Here is a 19,716-nt window from a genome sequence, read left to right as displayed (position 1 = left end):
GCGTTAGGAGCGGTTCCATCTGACCAAGTCAAACGCCAGCACTGGCCCCTGCCCCCACCCTTCCCAGGAACCCACTGCTGCAGAGCAGGGCTGACTCCTCGGCAGCCAGCGGGCAGAGGCCCTGCTCCTCACGCCACATTCAGCCAGCACCCACCAGAGCTCCAGCCCCGCAGCTGAGGAAGGATTCCTGGAAAATGCAAAGGGGGGTGTGCAGCAGGGGCAGGGGCTGTGGGAAATGGCTTGGATTTTGCTCAGAGAAGTCTCCCCTAACTTCTTGTGTTTTCCTCCTCCAACAGGTCCCCGTGCCCAGAGGGACCAAATGTCCAACGGCAGCTCCATCACCCACTTCCTCCTCCTGGCCTTCGCAGACACGCGGGAGCTGCAGCTCTTGCACTTGTGGCTCTTCCTGGGCATCGACCTGGCTGCCCTCCTGGGCAACGGCCTCATCATCACCGCCATAGCATGCGACCACCGCCTGCACACCCCCATGTACTTCTTCCTCCTCAACCTCTCCCTCCTCGACCTGGGCTCCATCTCCACCACTGTTCCCAAAGCCATGGCCAATTCCCTCTGGGACACCAGGGACATCTCCTACGCAGGATGTGCTGCACAGCTCTTTTTCTTTCTCTTCTTGATCACAGCAGAGTATTGTCTTCTCACTGTCATGGCCTACGACCGCTACGTTGCCATCTGCCAACCCCTGCACTACGGGACCCTCCTGGGCAGCAGAGCTTGTGTCCACATGGCAGCAGCTGCCTGGGCCAGTGGGTTTCTCAATGCTCTCCTGCACACGGCCAATACATTGTCACTACCCCCCTGCCACGGCAATGCTGTGGACCAGTTCTTCTGTGAAATCCCCCAGATCCTCAAGCTCTCCTGCTCACACTCCTACCTCAGGGAGGTTGGGCTTCTCGTGGTTAGTGCCTGTTTAGCATTTGGATGTTTTGTTTTCATTGTGCTGTCCTACGTGGAGATCTTCAGGGCCGTGCTGAGGATCCCCTCTGAGCAGGGACGGCACAAAGCCTTTTCCACGTGTCTCCCTCACCTGGCCGTGGTCTCCCTCTTTCTCAGCACTGGCATATTTGCCTACCTGAAGCCCCCCTCCATCTCCTCGCCATCCCTGGATCTGGTGGTGGCAGTGCTGTACTCGGTGGTGCCTCCAGCAGTGAACCCCCTCATCTACAGCATGAGGAACCAGGAGCTCAAGGATGCCCTAAGGAAACTGGCCCAGTGGACGCTGTTTCACCGACAATAACCTGCCTCCCCTTCTCTGCACATTCCCCAGAGTTTATCTTAGGCCATGGCTCTATTTTTTCTCTTGTGATAATCCTTATTATATATAATTTTCTGGCTTTATACTACTTGTCTTGAGGCTTCATACTATTGTGTCTGAATCTTGCCCAACACTGTGTCAGATGTGGCATGTGCAAAAGCAGCTCTTCAATAAAAGGGGATCTCCCAGGTGCAGTGTCTGAAGGCTGGGCTCTTCCTTCAAAGTTGCTTCCACGAAAATGTCCAAGGAATTGGTCTTTCAGAAAGCTTCTTCTCCTTTTGTTCTCAATGGTTTGGGAGTCAAGCTGCATTCCACTGGACCAAACGGTCTGGATTTAAGAGCTCTCTCCTTGGTGTCAAATGGCAGGGGACACGGTCCATGAACTCCCATTATCTTCTCAGGTTCCTTCATGGATGACAAGACTGATGGCACATACCAGAGTCTCTGGAAATAAATTTGGAGGGGTGAGGAGAGGAGAGGATGGGGACTCACCCCGTGCCCTGGGGTTGCAATGAATGGAGACTCAGAAGGTGAAACACCCTCCAAGGTGAAGTCCCCCAAAAGGAAAGAACCAAATCGACGTATCCCTGGACAAGGACTCTGCAGTGCCATGGGAGTGAGTGGGGAGCCAGCAGGCAGAGGGAGGGGAGACTGGAGAGATGCAGGAGGTGCCGGAGTCTTGTCTCAGGAGGAGGCCCAGGGCCAGGACTGTCGTGCTGTCGTGGGGAGTGGGACTGGTGGGAGCAGAGGAGGGGGCAAATTCAGTGAGGGCTGGGCATCACCTGCAATATGAATTCAGGAGAGGCAGCGAGTGAGTAGCCTCCATTTCCTCGTGGCCTTGGGGCCAGCACCATCCCTGGGGCTGATGGGGAGGCTGAGCTCCCTGTGTGCCCCCCAGCAGCTGCTGTGCCCCTCAGAGGGGCTGGGGCCGTGGGGTGAGTGCCCAGAGCTCTGCAGCACCCTGTGGTGGGCACTGTCGTGGGACCAGCCCAGGCTGGGCTGCTCTGCTGGGCTGGGCTGGGGAGAGGGCAGGGGTGGTGGGGAGAGCTGGGGAAGGGCTGGGCTGGGCTGGGAAGTGCCCGGGAGAGGAAAGCAGCAGTGTAGAGCTCAGCTGTGTGAGTGTGCAGGGTGGGGGCACACAGCAGGGTGCTCACAGTGCAGAGTCAGGCGTCATGGAGAAGGAAGCAAGGTGCTAAAGGTGCAGAAGAGAGAGGCCCAGTCTGCGCCATGTTCCCTGGACACCCCGGGGAAGCTGTCCTGGGAAAACCATCCCAGACTAGTCCCACACACTGGCAATTTCCACCTCTGGTTGTACCCCTTTGCTGCTTGGAGGGACCTTTGCTGCTTGGTCACCCCTGTCCTCCTCCTCCGGGGCTCACTGATACCCAACTCCACCGCCAGTATTAATAAAAAGGGAACCAGTTTCCTGCTGACACTTCTTACACACAAGTCCCAGAGCTCGTGCCACAGCTGGTCTCTCAGCCAAGCCCCTTCTCAGACAGCCCCAGCTCGATCAGGTGCTCATGGCCTTGTCTCAACAAACATTGAAAATCTCCATTGATTGAGATCCCACCAACTGGCCTGGGTCCTTGCCCCAGTGGTTGGCTCTGAGGGATTTCTAAAAAAATCCCAGCTCTCTCAGCCTTTCCTTGGCCAAAATGTGCTCCAGGCCCCAACCATGCTTCTGGCTTCTGCAGGACTCGCTCCAGTCTGTCAGGGTCTTTCTTGTGCTGGGGAGCCCCAAACTGCACACAGCGGTCCTGTGGTGGGTTAGCATTGGCCAGCAGCCAGACACCCACCCAGCTGCTCACTCACTCACACCCCCGGTTCAACAGGACAAAGGGAGAAAATAAACCAGAAATGTCATGGGTGAAGATAGAATCAAGGAGATCAGTTACCAATTCCTGTCATGGGCAAAGACATGTTGACTTGCCGGGGATCAATGTAATTTACTGCCAATTAAAAAAGATCGGGATTGTGAGAATCAATGACAAAAATATTAAAGGCCATTCTCCTCACACTTTCTCCTTGCTCAAATTTCTCCATTGCTCCCAATTCATCTACCCACCCACACACCAAGAGGAGCAGGGGGGATGGTGAAGAGGGGGTTAACAGTCAGTAAAGAATATCGCTTCGTCTCCTTCCTCCTCACACTTTTCTCCTGCTCCACCTTGGGTCCTCTCCTCCATGGATCCCACCATATTTACAATCAAGGCCATGTGTTGTTCATTTCTTTCTGTCTCTCTTTTCTCCTTTATACTCCCAGAATCACGGAAATGTTGAGATTGGAGAGGACCTCTGGAGATCATCGAGTTCAACCCCCCAGCTGAGGCAGGGTCAGCTAGAGCAGGTTGCTCAGCACCTTGTCCAGGTGGGTTTTGAATATCTCCATGGATGGAGACTCCACAACCTCTCTGGGCAACCTGTTCCAGTGATTGACAATCCTCACAGTCAAAAAGTGTTTTCTTGGGTTCAGGTGGTACTTTATAACATTAATAAGACCCTTCCAAACCTTTTCTTCTGCAGACTGAACAGTCCCACATCTCCCAGCCTTTCCTCCTGTGAAAGATGCTCCAGTCCCATAAAGCAGCTTTGTGGCCCTTGGCTGGACTTGCTTTAGTAGGTCAACAACTGTCTTGCACTGGGCAGCCCAGCACTGGACACAGCACTGCAGATGGGGCCTCACCAGTGCTGAGGAGAGGGGAAGGGTCACCTCCCTCCACCTGCCAGCAATGCTTTTCCCAATGCAGCCCAGGAGGCTGTTGGCCTTTGCCGCGGGGGTGCACTGCTGGCTCCTGCTCAGCTGCTTCTCCTCTGGGACCCCAAGGTCCTTCTCTGCAGAGCTGCTGTCTAGCTGGTTGGCCCCCAGCATGATGTCCAGAGTGTGGCAGGATCAGAGGCTGTCCTCCCCCAGGGACATTCTCAGCAGCACCTTGTCCTTCGTGGAGATCAGCTCCACCTCTGGCACAGGCCCCACGGTGCTGCAGAGTCACCTGGGACAGCAAAGCCCTCTCCTGCCGGGGCTGCACAGCCCACGCCTCTTTCTCTCTGGCCTTGGGCTCTGCAGCTTTTGCTCTCGGGGTGGCAACCTCATCCACCATTCTGTTGCCACCTGCCACCCACTCCAGCATGCCTCTGCTGGGAAGCAAAGCCTTTCCACACACGGGGTCCCATCTCTGGGTACCAGGTTTGCATGGGACAAGTCTGCCCTTGGCCCTGGTGCCCCATCGGAGGGGCTGCAGCCCAAATGAGCACCAAAGCCCCCAGCCTGGGCCACAGAGAGCAGGAGCCGCGGGTGCCACCACAGAGCTGTGACTTCAGTGGAATAAGAGCTGAGGTGGGGAAGGACAGCTCCCACGGCTTTTGTGGTGGGTGGAGATACAACATCTTTAGGAGAGACCGATGGGGAAGATGAGGAGTGGGGGCTGCCTTGTGTGGCGTCAGGGCAGCTCAGATATATGGAGGGTCTCTATGGGACACGTAACAGGTCAGGTGGCGGCTTGTGTGTGGGTCAGCTTCTGAATGGGCCACACAAACTGCTGCTCACCTGGACCTGGTACTCCCAAAGGAGGAAGAGCTGGTCAGGCATGTGAAGACCAGTGTCAGCCTTGGCTGAAGTGACCACGAAATTGTGGTCTGCCACATGCCCAAGGACATGGGGAAGGAGAGTAGCAGAGAGCAGACCCTGCACATCAGGGAGTGAGAATTTGGCCTAGTGAGGGCAGTGGCAGGTGGGGTCCAATATGGCAGTGTCAGGGCCCTGAGAGCATCCATAGGCCTTCATGGTCCTGAGCAGCATCACCTGGGGCCTCCACCTGCATCTCTGCCCATGGGCCCAGGAGACCACTGAAGCCCAGGCCTGAGGTTCAGCCCCAGCTTCATCTAAGCTGTAGGTGTTCGGGTCTCCAGACACAGCCAGAGACACAGCCTTGCCTGGCCATGGACCTTGTTGGTTCGGACTTGCAGAGGCACTCCCCAGCTTGAGTCTTTATGGGGTGTCCAATGAAATGACACCATCGCCCTCCAGGTGCCAGACCCCGGCTGATGCACAGAGGCCAAGGGCCTTTCTGCTGCCTTTCCTCCCATCACTTGGTCAGGTTTTGGGAGGAGAGGACGGAAAAGCAGGTGAGGTTTCTGGGTGCCAAGGATTGAGATGGGGGAGCAGAGCCCTCACATGTGAAACGATCTAAAGGCTACGCTAGTTCACAAGTGTTCTCTTCAGCTCCTTTCTCGGAGGCCTTAAATCTTCAGCAGGAACCTGGAAATGCTGAGATCCCTCCACCTCCCTCTCTTTTATTAATTAACTTGATAGAACCCAAGTCAGAGGCTTTCTTTCAATTCTGTTTCGAGCCTAAAGCACTGTCTTGGCAAGGCTCTTCTTTACACACTCCAGGACGCTGCTGGCCGCCTTTGCCACCAACTCACTACTGGGTTTGTTTTGCCTTCTGTCCCCAGCACCACCAGGGCCTTTTCCGCCGAGCTGCTCCCCAGCCAGGCAGTCCCCTTCCCCTGCCACTGCAGGCTGTCAGTCTATCCCAGGCGCAGGACCTGGCCTTTGTCCTTTGTCTATCTCATGAAGTCCCTGACAGGACAGTTCTCCTGCCTGTCAGCTTTCCCCTGAAAGGCGTCCCTAAGGCACAGGAATTGTCCTCACAAGTTGGTATCATTGAAAAATGTGGTGTGAGTTGCCTCCTCCGGGTCGTGGATGCAGGTGTTAAACTGCAGAAGGCTCAGCAGAGTCCCCGGTGCCGCCTCACCAAACCCCAGTACGTCCCCTGGCCCCCAGGTAGAGCATGGCCCCTTCACCCTGCACTCTCAGCCTCATCATCCAACTGGTGTTTTGCTCATCTGTTTGTCTCCCTCTCCAGACTGGAATGGCCTAACTTGGGTACAAGAATAGTGAGGGAGACCACGCCAAAAGTCTTGCTGAAGTGGAGGTCAATGACATCAACTGTTGTCCCCTCATGCACAAATGCAGCTACTTCATCATGAAGGCAACCCGGTTGGCGAGGCATGATTTACCCTTGGTAAGTCCATGGCGATGCTCTTCTCTTTCAGGTGCCCAGAAGTGTCACCCACGAGCACTCATTCAATGGCTCACCCCCCCACCAAAGTGAGCTTGTGCAGCCTGTGGTTCCCTGGGTTGCACTTTTGGCCACTTTCAAAGATGAGTGCAACTCTTGCGTGTCCTCACTCACAAGAGACCTCTACCAATCCAATGACCTTTCAAAAGGGATATTCCAAAGAAATATTGGTCTTGCCCTGTAACTTCATTACCACTGTTCTTCCTGTTACACAGTGTATTCAGTTTCTCTAATCTTTCATATAATTTCACCTGTCCTCATACAATGACCATTTCTGATGTCGCCTTTGCAGATGCAGACTCTCTAGACAAAGGCCCATTCCATCAGTCTCTACTTTTCTCCGGACGTTATTCTTTGTTCATTCAGATAACTCTCACCTACTCAGTTGCTGCTTTGAGCTTCAGGGAGTTAAAAGCTTGCCTGTCTTTCAGTAGTTTCATTGGCTCTTTAGCCAATTCTTTAATTATGGTTGTATCTAACTTTTTTGTATCTATCTCAAACATTTCTCATAAGATTACCCCTTGTCGAAAGGCAACTTCATTACAGACAGCTTGTACTTAGCATATGGTTGAGGAGTGTGTTTTATTCTTTATGAAACTATCATGCTTTGCTTTTCTTTGTTTGCAAATAAAAAAAATTCTTATGTGGCCTGTGTGCAGCCAGTTCTCTGAGGAGAGCAGGTGGGAGATGGTGCAATGGAGCTGTAACACCCAGCTGCAGAGATCAGTGGAGAAGTCTGATGCAAGGAAGAGTGATGTAAGTCCCAGATGGCCAATGAGAGAAATGGTGAGGTTTGGGAGGTGAGGAGCAAAGTTCTCCATACAGAGTCAGACCTCAAGGGACTGCTTCTCCTGCCTGTCCAGACCTCCTGAGGAGACACCCTGGATCACTATCACTTGGAGAAGGCTTCCATCACCTCTTCTCTAAACTGAAAACTAATAAAATAGAAACTTTAAATTAAAAAAAAATATTTTTATTAGGTGCACTTTGAAATCTTCCTCTTTCACTACACTATGAAATGACTCCAGTTAGCTGTACAAGCCTGGAAGACCTTAAGAAAACTACAGGAAGAGAAAGAGCTCCTTAAGGCTTTCTGTATTTTAATGAGACCCATGGTGTATTTGGTGCTGAGTCCTTGAAGCTCCCATGATGAGAGGAGAAAGAACAAACCTCTCAAGAAGTCAAAGTCAGAAGCAAAACTCAAAGTACCTTGAAGTATTAATGGGTCCCACTGAGGACCATTACTGACAAAGCCTCCCCATGGCCTCGTTAGAGCAGATCATTGGAGGCCATGCTTGCAGGTAGGCAAAGGCACTGTGCAGGTGGCTGTAATGCTGAGAAAACCCTTGGTTTATTTTGTGAAGCAGAAAGGCCAAGCCCTCACCCCCAGGCCCTGGGAAGGCAGACCCTGTCCCTCACGCGTGGCTCAGGGCTCTTCTTGGGGGCAGTTGGATGTGGGGGTGAGCAATGCCAAGGGTAGGAAAATTCTATGGTACCTCCTGGCCTCCCAAAGAAGGGGCAAGGAGGAAATGAAGTCCAAAGCCTCAAAAGAAAGGTCCTCCTTGTAGGCCTCGGTGGCAGAGGCAACTACCTTAGCCAAGGGGACAAAGACATCGGTTTTGATGGGCCTGTCAGTCTTGCCAGAGGTCTAGGCCATCTCTGCTGCAGGCTGTCCTACACTGTCCCATGCCTGCACCTCTTGCCCTTCAGGCTGTAGACACCCATCTTGCTTTCCCACCTAGCTCTCACCCCAGCATTTCTAGACCTTCACTCATGTCTCTCCACCCTCACTGGCTTTTCCTTGAAACACAAAGCCATGGGCTGATCCAGACTCCCTCTGGGTGACCTCTTTCACCACAAGGCTACCCTTTGAGTGAGATTTCTTCTTCCTCACATCCAGTCTGAACGTTCCAAGCTGCGCTTTGTGGAGGTTGCCTTCTCTTCCCAATACCAAGAAAAGCTCCATTATCCCGGAAACCACCCGTCAAGACGTTGCAGGCTACTACTAGAGAGCCTTGAGCCTCTACTTCACCAGGCTAAAGAAGCCCAGGTCTCTCAGCCTCTCCACAGAGGCCCCAAACCACATCCTGGCACATGTCCTCTGGGGCCACTCCAGTTCATCCCCATTCCTCCAGCGAGGCCCTGGTTTTCCATTTCTTCTCTCTAAGAAGAAATTCTGTTCTATTCTGTTCTGTTCTATCCTATTCTTTTCCATTCCTTTCCATTCCATTCTGTTCCATTCCATTCCATTTTCTTCTGGCCACAAAGGTATGGGAAGGCTGTCATTAGGTCTCCCCAAAGCCTTCTCCTCTCCTGCCTTTGCACCTTTGCAGCAAAGGCAGACAACGACACCCTGGCCTGCATTAGGCAGAGCACTGCCAGCAGGTGGGTGGAGGTGATCCTTCCTCTCCACTCAGCCCTGCTACAAGTTGTCTTGCTGACTTCCCTCAAGGGTTTCTACATCCCCACCTCACTCCCACTGCAGCCAAAGCTGCCCTCCACATCTTCCACCAGCTTCTTGTGAGAAACAAGTCCAGGAGAGCATCCCCCCATGGCAGATCAGGGATCACCTTCCACCTTCCCTCTGAGTGAGGCCTTCTAGCAGAGGTCCATGGCCTTCAAAGTCCCCAGTGACTACCAAGTCCTTTGTGTCCCTTCCTCCAGCTTTCTAAAGGAGCCCTCATCCTCTTCCTAACCTTCCTCAGGCGGTTCGGTGATCCCGACCATAAGAGCATTGTACATGGAGGAGTTAGTGATCCCCCTAACAGCAAACCTGAAAAGACCCTGGCCTGCATGTGCCGCGCTGTGCTGGGCTCCACGTACAGCTTGGTCTTCAGGCTGTGTTGTGCTGAGCATATCCCTGGGTCACAGGAGAAACTTGACTGCAACAGAGGAATCTGCAGGAAGCTCCCACCTGGTACTGGTGATGAGGCCAACTGCATGTCCTTACCTTTACCAAACACTGCAGCAACAAATTTGCATGTGAACATCACTTCTTAGGGCAGGGGAAATGACGACTAGAGTTTGTTTCCCTGTTTGTTGCAAATGAGAGGTTTTGTGGCCGCTTGAAGAATCACTGGCAAAGATATCAGCAAAGGGGATTTTAATAGAAATTTATAAAAGCGCGACTTAACAGAATTCGATGGCAAGGTTCACTCTATTACTTATTACGTGGATTAAGCATACACAGGGAAAATCCTGTGTCCTGGTTTTGGCTGGGATAGGGTTAAATTTCTTCCTAGTGCTGTGTTTTGGATTTAGTATGAGGAGAATGTTGATAACACACTGATGTTTTCAGTTGTTGCTAAGTGCCCTCCTAGTCCAAGGACAGCTCCCGTGCCTACTGACTGAGCTAGGTACACAAGGTGGGAGGGAACATAATCAGGACAGCCAGCCCAGCTGGCCAATGGGGTATTCCATACCATGTGACGTCATGTTCAGTATATGAAGGGTAGGCGTGATCCAGGAAGTACCGATCGCTACTTGGTTATCGGTCAGCGCGGGTGGTGAGCAATTGCATTGTGCATCACTCATTTTGTATATTTTATCATTATCATTATTATTTTCCCTTATTTTTCCCTGTTCTATTAAACTCTCTTTATCTCAACCCACGAGTTTTTCTCACTCTTACCCTTCCGATTCTCTCCCCGTCCCACTGGGGGTGGGGGGAGTGAGCGAGCGGCTGTGTGGTATTTGGCTGCCTGCCAGGTTAAACCACGACAGTCCTTTTTGGCGCCCAACGTGGGGCACAAAGGGTTGAGATAACGACACATCTGACCCGAACGGGTTAAAACCAATTTGTTATGAGCATTCATTATATCAGTTTAGTACTCGATGTTCACAATGTTGATTTATTTGCTCTCAGAGTTTTTGGATCTGTTTTTGGAGTTGTGGTATATAGCACCTTACTGGCTGTCTATACTGCTGATTATCAGTTTGTATGTGGGGTTGGTCATCTCTGGGAAATGGATTAAGGTCATTGCTTTGCTATACTGTGTGACCTGGCTTTATATTATGATAAAATTATTGGTCACGAGCCTGTACTCAGCACTGCCATCATTCCTGTTCTTCGGGAGCTATCTTTTGGAAACTATTAATAATTACACTTCTTACGTCTTCACCTCAGAGGATGAATTTAGTGGGGAGACAGGATGGGACAGTTTCTCCCACTTGTTCACCTTCCCTTCCATACCTTCAGAAACTCTTTTTTCTTCTATCCTCTTCATGAAGACGTCCACAATATTCCCTGAGAATTTTGAATATCCTTGGGATGTTCAAACGAGCGTGTTCATATTGCTATGTCTTCTGAATGTGGTTCAGGTCTTGTTTAGAGTTAAACAACTATTCAGGAATACTGTCCAGAGATCAGCCCCGGCAACAGACATGGTGACTACTCAAACCCCCACGACAGGCACTGTAGCTCCTTCAACCCGCACGACAACCACTGTGGCTACTCAAACCCCTGCGACAGGCACCGTGGCTACTTCAACCCCCACAATAACCACTATGGCTACTCAGACTCCAGCAACAGTCACTACAGTAACTCCAACCAGTGCGACAAGCACTGCAGCCACTCAAACCCTGGCAACAGTCACTACAAGTACTCCAACCCCCGCGATAGGCACTGCAGCTACCCAAACCCTCGCGACGGGTACTACAGCTGAACCAGAGGACCAACCGTCGCTGTATCTGTCGCCCCTGTACAGAAGAAGAAATCTTTGAAGTGTAGAAAAGGGTGATGGAAAACCAGGGCCATCACAAGGAGAGGAGGAGGAAGAGGAAGAACTCGTAAACGAGACGGAAACCACCCGATCCTTATCCCTGAATGAGTTGCGAGATATGCGGAAAGATTTCGGCCGTCGTCCAGGCGAGCATATTGTTACCTGGCTGCTCCGATGCTGGGATAATGGGGCCAGTAGCCTGGAATTAGAGGGGAAGGAGGCCAAACAGCTGGGATCCCTTGCTAGGGAAGCGGGTATTGACAAAGCAATCGGAAAAGGGACACAGGTCCTCAGCCTCTGGAGGCGACTTCTGTCAGGCGTAAAGGAAAGGTATCCCTTCAAGGAAGATGTTATATATCGCCTAGGCAAATGGACCACTATGGAGAGAGGTATCCAGTACCTGAGAGAACTAGGCGTGCTGGAGGTGGTTGATAGTGACCTGGACGATGCCCGAACACCCAAAGATCCAGATGACATCCAGTGCACCCGACCCATGTGGCGGCAGTTGGTACGGAGCGCACCAGCGTCGTATGCCAGTTCGTTGGCAGTACTGTGCTGGAAAGAGGAAGAAGCACCAACGGTGGATGAGGTGGTTAGCAAACTTCGGGATTTTGAAGAAACTATCTCCTCCTCCCTTGTCTCGGCTGTAGAGAAACTATCCCGGGAGGTCCAGCAACTCAAAGACGATAGGTCCTATTCTCCACCTGTACGGACCAGTATCTCAGCCATTAGGAGTCAGCGTTTTTCTCCTCAAGAGAGAGGATATCGAAAGTACACACCACGGGGCACCCTGTGGTTTTACCTGCGTGACCACGGAGAGGACATGAGGCAGTGGGATGGAAAACCTACCTTGACCCTAGAGGCACGTGTACGTGAGTTGCAAGGAAAAACAATCACACAAGGGGGTTCTCTCAGGAAAAATGCTGCTCCAGTTTTCAGGAAAACCCTGTCTCACGACGGTCCAGTTTCCAGTGAACAGTTCCCCAGACAGAGTAGAAGGGCTGATCTTACTTTGGATTGTAATTGCAATGAAGAAATTCTTGACTCACTTTTGCAAGAAGTGAGAGATGGATACTATGACCAGAACTAGAGGGGCCCTGCCTCCAACCAGGTGGAGGAAAGGGACAACCGGGTTTACTGGACTGTGTGGATTCGATGGCCTGGCACATCAGACCCACAGGAGTATAAGGCTCTCGTAGACACCGGTGCACAGTGCACTCTGATGCCATCAAACTATAAAGGGGCAGAACCCATTTATATTTCTGGAGTGACAGGGGGATCCCAAGAGTTAACTGTATTGGAGGCCGAAGTGAGCCTGACTGGGAATGAGTGGCAGAAGCACCCCATTGTGACTGGCCCAGAGGCTCCGTGCATCCTTGGCATAGACTACCTCAGGAGGGGGTATTTCAAGGACCCAAAAGGGTACCGGTGGGCTTTTGGTATAACTGCCCTGGAGATGGAGGAAATTAAACAGCTGTCCACCTTGCCTGGTCTCTCAGAGGACCCTTCTGTTGTGGGGTTGCTGAGGGTTGAAGAACAGCAGGTACCAATCGCTACCACAACAGTGCATCGGCGACAATACCGCACCAACCGAGATTCCCTGATCCCTATCCATGAGCTGATTCGTCGACTGGAGAGCCAAGGAGTGATCAGCAAGACTCGCTCACCCTTTAACAGTCCCATATGGCCAGTGCGAAAGTCCAATGGAGAGTGGAGGCTAACAGTAGACTACCGTGGCCTGAACGAAGTCACGCCGCCACTGAGTGCTGCCGTGCCGGACATGCTAGAACTTCAATACGAACTGGAGTCAAAGGCAGCCAAGTGGTACGCCACAATTGACATCGCTAATGCGTTCTTCTCCATCCCTTTGGTGGCAGAGTGCAGGCCACAGTTTGCTTTCACTTGGAGGGGCGTCCAGTACACCTGGAACCGACTGCCCCCAGGGTGGAAACACAGCCCTGCCATTTGCCATGGACTAATTCACACTGCACTGGAACAGGGTGAGGCTCCAGAGCACCTGCAGTACAATGATGACATCATCGTATGGGGCAACACAGCAGAAGATGTTTTTGAGAAAGGGGAGAGAATAATTCAAATCCTTCTGAAAGCCGGTTTTGCCATAAAACAAAGTAAGGTCAAGGGACCTCCACAGGAGATCCAGTTTTTAGGAATAAAATGGCAAGATGGACGTCGTCAGATCCCAATGGATGTGATCAACAAAATAACAGCCATGTCCCTACCAACTAACAAAAAGGAAACGCAAGCTTTCTTAGGCGTTGTGGGTTTTTGGAGAATGCATATTCCAAATTACAGTCAGATCGTAAGCCCTCTCTATCACGTGACCAGGAAGAAGAACGACTTCAAATGGGGCCCTGAGCAACGACAAGCCTTTGAACAAATTAAACAGGAGATAGTTCATGCAGTAGCCCTTGGGCCAGTCTGGGCAGGACAAGATGTGAAGAATGTGCTCTACACCGCAGCCAGGGAGAATGGCCCTACCTGGAGCCTCTGGCAGAAAGCACCAGGGGAGACTCGAGGTCGACCCTTAGGGTTCTGGAGTCGGGGATACAGAGGATCGGAGGCCCGCTACACTCCAACTGAGAAGGAGATGTTGGCAGCATATGAAGGGGTTCAAGCTGCTTCGGAAGTGGTTGGTACTGATGCACAGCTCCTCCTGGCACCCCGACTGCCGGTGCTGGGCTGGATGTTCAAAGGGAGGGTCCCCTCTACACATCATGCAACCGATGCTACGTGGAGTAAGTGGGTCGCACTGATCACACAACGGGCCCGAATAGGAAGCCCCAGTCACCCAGGAATCTTGGAGGTGATCACAAACTGGCCAGAAGGCAAAGATTTTGGCATATCCCCAGAGGAAGAGGTGACACGTGCTGAAGAAGCCCCACTGTATAATAAACTACCAGAAAATGAGAAGCAATATGCCCTGTTCACTGATGGGTCCTGTCGCCTTGTGGGAAAGCATCGGAGGTGGAAAGCTGCTGTATGGAGTCCTATACGGCAAGTTGCAGAAACTGCTGAAGGAGAAGGTGAATCGAGTCAGTTTGCAGAGGTGAAAGCCATCCAGCTGGCCTTGGACATTGCTGAACGAGAAAAATGGCCAGTACTTTATCTCTATACTGACTCATGGATGGTGGCAAATGGCCTGTGGGGGTGGTTGCAGCAGTGGAAGCAGAACAACTGGCAGCGCAGAGGTAAACCCATCTGGGCTGCCGCATTGTGGCAAGATATTGCTGCCCGGGTAGAGAACCTGGTTGTAAAAGTACGTCACGTAGATGCTCACGTGCCCAAGAGTCGGGCCACTGAGGAACATCAAAATAATCAGCAGGTGGACCAAGCTGCTAAGATTGAAGTGGCCCAGGTGGATTTGGACTGGCAACATAAGGGTGAATTATTTATAGCTCGGTGGGCCCATGACGCCTCAGGCCATCAAGGAAGAGATGCAACATATAGATGGGCTCGTGATCGAGGGGTGGACTTGACCATGGACGCTATTGCGCAGGTTATCCATGAATGTGAAACGTGCGCTGCAATCAAGCAAGCCAAGCGAGTAAAGCCTCTTTGGTATGGAGGACAATGGCTGAAATATAAATATGGGGAGGCCTGGCAGATTGATTATATCACACTCCCACAAACCCGACAGGGCAAGTGCTATGTGCTCACCATGGTGGAAGCAACCACCGGATGGCTGGAAACATATCCCGTGCCCCATGCCACTGCCCGGAACACTATCCTGGGCCTTGAAAAGCAAGTCCTGTGGCGACATGGCACCCAAGAAAGAATTGAGTCAGACAACGGGACTCACTTCCGAAACACCCTCATAGACACCTGGGCCAAAGAGCACGGCATTGAGTGGGTCTATCACATCCCCTACCATGCACCAGCCTCCGGGAAAATCGAACGATACAACGGACTGCTAAAGACAACACTGAGGGCAATGGGTGGTGGGACATTCAATCATTGGGACACACATTTAGCAAAAGCCACCTGGTTAGTCAATACCAGGGGATCTGCCAATCGAGCTGGCCCTGCCCAATCAAGACTCTTACGTACTGTAGATGGAGATAAAGTCCCTGTCGTGCACATAAGAAATATGCTGGGGAAGACAGTCTGGGTTACTCCTGCCTCTGGCAAGGGAAAACCCATCCGTGGGATTGCTTTTGCTCAAGGACCTGGGTGCACTTGGTGGGTGATGCGAAAGGATGGGGAAGTCCGGTGTGTACCTCAAGGGGATTTGATTTTGGGTGAAAATAGCCAATGAACTGAATTGCATGATGTTAATTGTTATATGATATTGTATATCATTATTTCTATGGTTGCTATCAATGGTGTAGCAGTAAAAATCACCCAGATTAGTGAAGAATGAGCTAACTCCGATGAAACCGAGCAAAGTGCAACGATGATAGAACTGGACGAGCACAGCAGTACCGAAATGAGAACTGGCTTCAGGATGCAACAGCCCAACACCACACACCATCTCTCCTGCCCTGAAAGACAGTTATGACAGATGGAGCCCAAAGTCATGGACTAAATGAACTCAGTGGACATTTTAGAGGGATGGCCCATAGACTAAGGGAATGATATCTGTGCGTACATATATATATATATGTATATATCAAAAGAAAGATAGTGGTGGTTAATTGAAATGTATTAAAAAAAGATGTGAGACCTAAGCACATTGTAAATGGTATGGAATAAGGGGTGGATACTGTCCTGGTTTTGGCTGGGATAGGGTTAAATTTCTTCCTAGTGCTGTGTTTTGGATTTACTATGAGGAGAATGTTGATAACACAGAGATGTTTTCAGTTGTTGCTAAGTGCCCTCCTAGCCCAAGGACAGCTCCCGTGCCTACTGACTGAGCTAGGTACACAAGATGGGAGGGAACATAATCAGGACAGCCAGCCCCGCTGGCCAATGGGGTATTCCATACCATGTGACATCATGCTCAGTATATGAATGGTAGGCGTGATCCAGGAAGTACCAATAGCTACTTGGTTATCGGTCAGCGCGGGTGGTGAGCAATTGCATTGTGCGTCACTCATTTTGTATATTTTATCATTATCATTATTATTTTCCCTTTTTCTGTTCTATTAAACTGTCTTTATCTCAACCCACGAGTTTATCTCACTCTTACCCTTCCGATTCTCTCCCCGTCCCGCTGGGGGTGGGGGCAGTGAGTGAGGGGCTGCGTGGTATTTGGCTGCCTGCTGGGTTAAACCACGACAATAACACAGGGATGTTTTCGTTCTGCTGAGCAGGGCTTACACAGAGTCAAGGCCTTTTCTGCTCCTCACCCCACCCCACCAGCGAGTAGACTGGGGGTGCAGAAGGAACTGGGAGGGGACACGGCTGAGACAGCTGACCCCAGCTGACCAAAGGGATGTTCCATACCATATGACGTCATGTTCAGCAGTTAAAAGCTGGGGGAAGAAGGAAGGGGGGGATGTTTGAAGTAGTGGCGTTTGTCCTGCCAGATAACCTTTATGCGTGACGGAGCCCTGCTTTCCTGGGAATGGCTGAACACCTGCCTGCCGATGAGAAGTAGTGAAGAGAAGTGAATGGGAAGGTCAGCCTCCCCATCAGCCCCAGGGATGGTGCTGGCCCCAAGGGCACGAGGAAATGGAGGCTACTCACTCACTGGCTCTCCTGAATTCATATTGCAGGTGGTGCCCAGCCCTCACTGAATTTGCCCCCTCCTCTGCTCCCACCTGCCCCACTCCCCACGACAGCACGACAGTCCTGGCCCTGGGCCTCCTCTGGCACCTCCTGCATCTCTCCAGTCTCCCCTCCCTCTGCCTGCTGGGTCCCCACTCACTCCCATGGCACTGCAGAGTCCTTGTCCAGGGATACATCGATTTGGTGCTTTACTTTTGGGGACTTCACCTTTGAGGGTGTTTCACCTTCTGAGTCTCCATTCATTGCAACCCCAGGGCACGGGGTGAGTCCCCATCCTCTCCTCTCCTCAGCCCTCCAAATTCATTTCCAGAAACTCTGGTATGTGCCATCAGTCTTGACATCCATGAAGAAACCCAAGACGCTAATGGGAGCTCATGGACCATCACCCCTGCCATTAGACACCAAGAGGAGAGCTTTTAAATCCAGACCGTTTGGTCCAGTGGAGCCCAATGGTACCGTGAGCTTAACCCCAAACCACTGAGAATAAAAAGGAGAACAGACTTTTTAAAAGATCAATTCCTTGGACATTTATTTGGAAGCAACTTTGGAGGAGATCCCCTTTTATTGAAGAGCTGCTATCGGGCATGCCACATAGGACACAGTGTTGGGCAAGCGTAACAGGATCAAGCCACAAGACAAGTAGTATAATATCAGAAAATTCTATATAAGCAGGATTATTACAAGAGAAAAAAGCAGAGTCGCGGCCTAAGATAAACTCTGGGGAATGTGCAGAGAAGGAGAGGCAGGTTATTGTCGGTGAAACAGCGTCCACTGGGCCAGTTTCCTTAGGGCATCCTTGAGCTCCTGGTTCCTCATGCTGTAGATGAGGGGGTTCACTGCTGGAGGCACCACCGAGTACAGAAATGATACCACCAGATTTAGAACTGGGGAGGAAATGGAGGGAGACTTCAGGTAGGCAAATATGATGGCGCAGACAAACAGGGAGACCACGGCCAGGTGAGGGAAACACGTGGAAAAGGCTTTGTGCCGTCCCTGCTCAGAGGGGATCCTCAGCACGGCTCTGAAGATCTGAACGTAGGACACCACAATGAAAACAAAACACCCAAATGCTAAACACACACTAACCGCAATAAGTCCAACCTCCCTGAGGTACGAGTGTGAGCAGGAGAGCTTGAGGATCTGGGGGATTTCACAGAAGAACTGGTCCACAGCATTGCTGTGGCAGAGGGGTAGTGAAAATGTATTGGCCGTGTGCAGGAGAGCATTGAGAAACCCACTGGCCCAGGCAGCTGCTGCCATGTGGACACAAGCTCTGCTGCCCAGGAGGGTCCCGTAGTGCAGGGGGTTGCAGATGGCAACGTAGCGGTCGTAGGCCATGACAGTGAGAAGAAAATACTCTGCTGAAATCAAGAAGAGAAAGAAAAAGACCTGTGCAGCACATCCTGCGTAGGAGATGTCCCTGGTGTCCCAGAGGGAATTGACCATGGCTTTGGGAACAGTGGTGGAGATGGAGCCCAGGTCGAGGAAGGAGAGGTTGAGGAGGAAGAAGTACATGGGGCTGTGCAGGCGGTGGTCGCAGGCTATGGCGGTGATGATGAGGCCGTTGCCCAGCAGGGCAGCCAGGTAGATGCCCAGGAAGAGCCAGAAGTGCAAGAGCTGCAGCTCCCGCGTGTCTGCGAAGGCCAGGAGGAGGAACTGGGTGATGGAGCTGGTGTTGGACATTTGCTTCTACTCAGCATGGAGCACTGTCCAAAAAGAAAAAGACACTGATTAGTTAGGGTAGACTTCTTTGAGCAAAGTCAAAGCGCTTTCTCCTACACCCACCCCTCCGCTACACACCACCCCCTTTTCCTTTTCGAGGAGACCTTCCTCAGCTGCGGGGCTGGAGCTCTGGTGGGTGCTGGCTGAATGTGGCGTGAGGAGCAGGGCCTCTGCCCGCTGGCTGCCGAGGAGTCAGCCCTGCTCTGCAGCAGTGGGTTCCTGGGAAGGGTGGGGGCAGGGGCCAGTGCTGGCGTTTGACTTGGTCAGATGGAACCGCTCCTAACGCAGAAGGGCCTGTCAGCACCTGCACTCCCCGTGCTGAGGAACTGAGGTGGCAGAAGGCACTTGGACAGGGTTTTCTGCTGCACTCAGGAGAACAGAGTGAGTCCTGCGAGACAAGAGGATATTCTGCGGATTAGGGAGGAGTCAGGGGATCTGGTCTGTCCCTCCGTCTTGTTCCCAGCTGCCCTGGCCTTGCACCTTTCTGAGATGGAGGGCCATTACACTCCCGTGTTACCCTGAAAAGCAACCAGACTCTGCTGAGAGCAGAGGGATCCACTGCAGACCATGAAATGACTCACCCTTTCTCAAAGCCTCAGCACCCCACTTCTAGCCAAGGACACACATTGCTCATAGCATACCCCGGAAGCAGCAGACAGCTTGGATGGACACCCCAAGGAGAGAGCCAAGCGTCCGAACCATGGCAGCTTATGAAGGGAGAGTCAGCTCATCCCCAGCCTCACAGACTGCATTGCCCAGAGCTGCACAGGTTAGAGGAAAGCTGGGACACCTCCTTGCTGTGGACACATCTGCATAGGAGGACCCACAAGGTCTGTGCCTGACTCTGCAGCTGAAACTGCCATTCCCAGGAGCCTGTCAGCAATACCAAGAGCATCTGAGCAAGGCAAGGAGAGAGACAGATGGGCACTGAGGGGAGCCTTTCCCTTACCCAGCTCTGCACACCCCTCCCAGACAACAGCAATGCAGGACAGTCGCCCTCAGGCCCTGGTCAGGGAGAAATGGGCACGTGGCAGGAGAGATGTGCTTCATCTCTTCTGCTGGTCTGCTGGACGAGGAGGTGACTAACGGCCTAGAGCCCACGGGCTAAGGGCTGTGCTGGGTGGGAGAGGAGACAAGAGGGGTGTTGCCCAGGGAAGGAGTCTGCACTGCAGGGCATGGCTGGGAGGTGCCCGTATCTCCCCTGCAACAGGGTTTCCAGCAGCAT

General features: G+C 52.1%; 2 protein-coding genes across 2 annotated transcripts; one reads left to right on the top strand and one right to left on the bottom strand.

Annotated features, from left to right (window-relative positions):
* The first annotated feature begins 319 nt into the window (after positions 1-319).
* LOC142076175 (olfactory receptor 14J1-like) lies at positions 320-1,255 on the top strand. The gene has a single exon (XM_075138554.1). It carries the CDS (start codon positions 320-322, stop codon positions 1,253-1,255), a length of 936 nt encoding a protein of 311 aa, XP_074994655.1.
* Positions 1,256-17,516: 16,261 nt separating this feature from the next.
* Positions 17,517-18,452, bottom strand: LOC142076174 (olfactory receptor 14J1-like). Its single transcript, XM_075138553.1, has one exon. The coding sequence runs from the start codon at positions 18,450-18,452 to the stop codon at positions 17,517-17,519; it is 936 nt and encodes a 311-aa protein (XP_074994654.1).
* Between the last annotated feature and the right edge of the window lie 1,264 nt (positions 18,453-19,716).

Source organism: Calonectris borealis, unplaced genomic scaffold (genome assembly GCF_964195595.1).
Source record: "Calonectris borealis unplaced genomic scaffold, bCalBor7.hap1.2 HAP1_SCAFFOLD_35, whole genome shotgun sequence".
NCBI lineage: Eukaryota > Metazoa > Chordata > Aves > Procellariiformes > Procellariidae > Calonectris > Calonectris borealis.
This window is presented reverse-complemented; position numbering and strand designations above follow the sequence as displayed.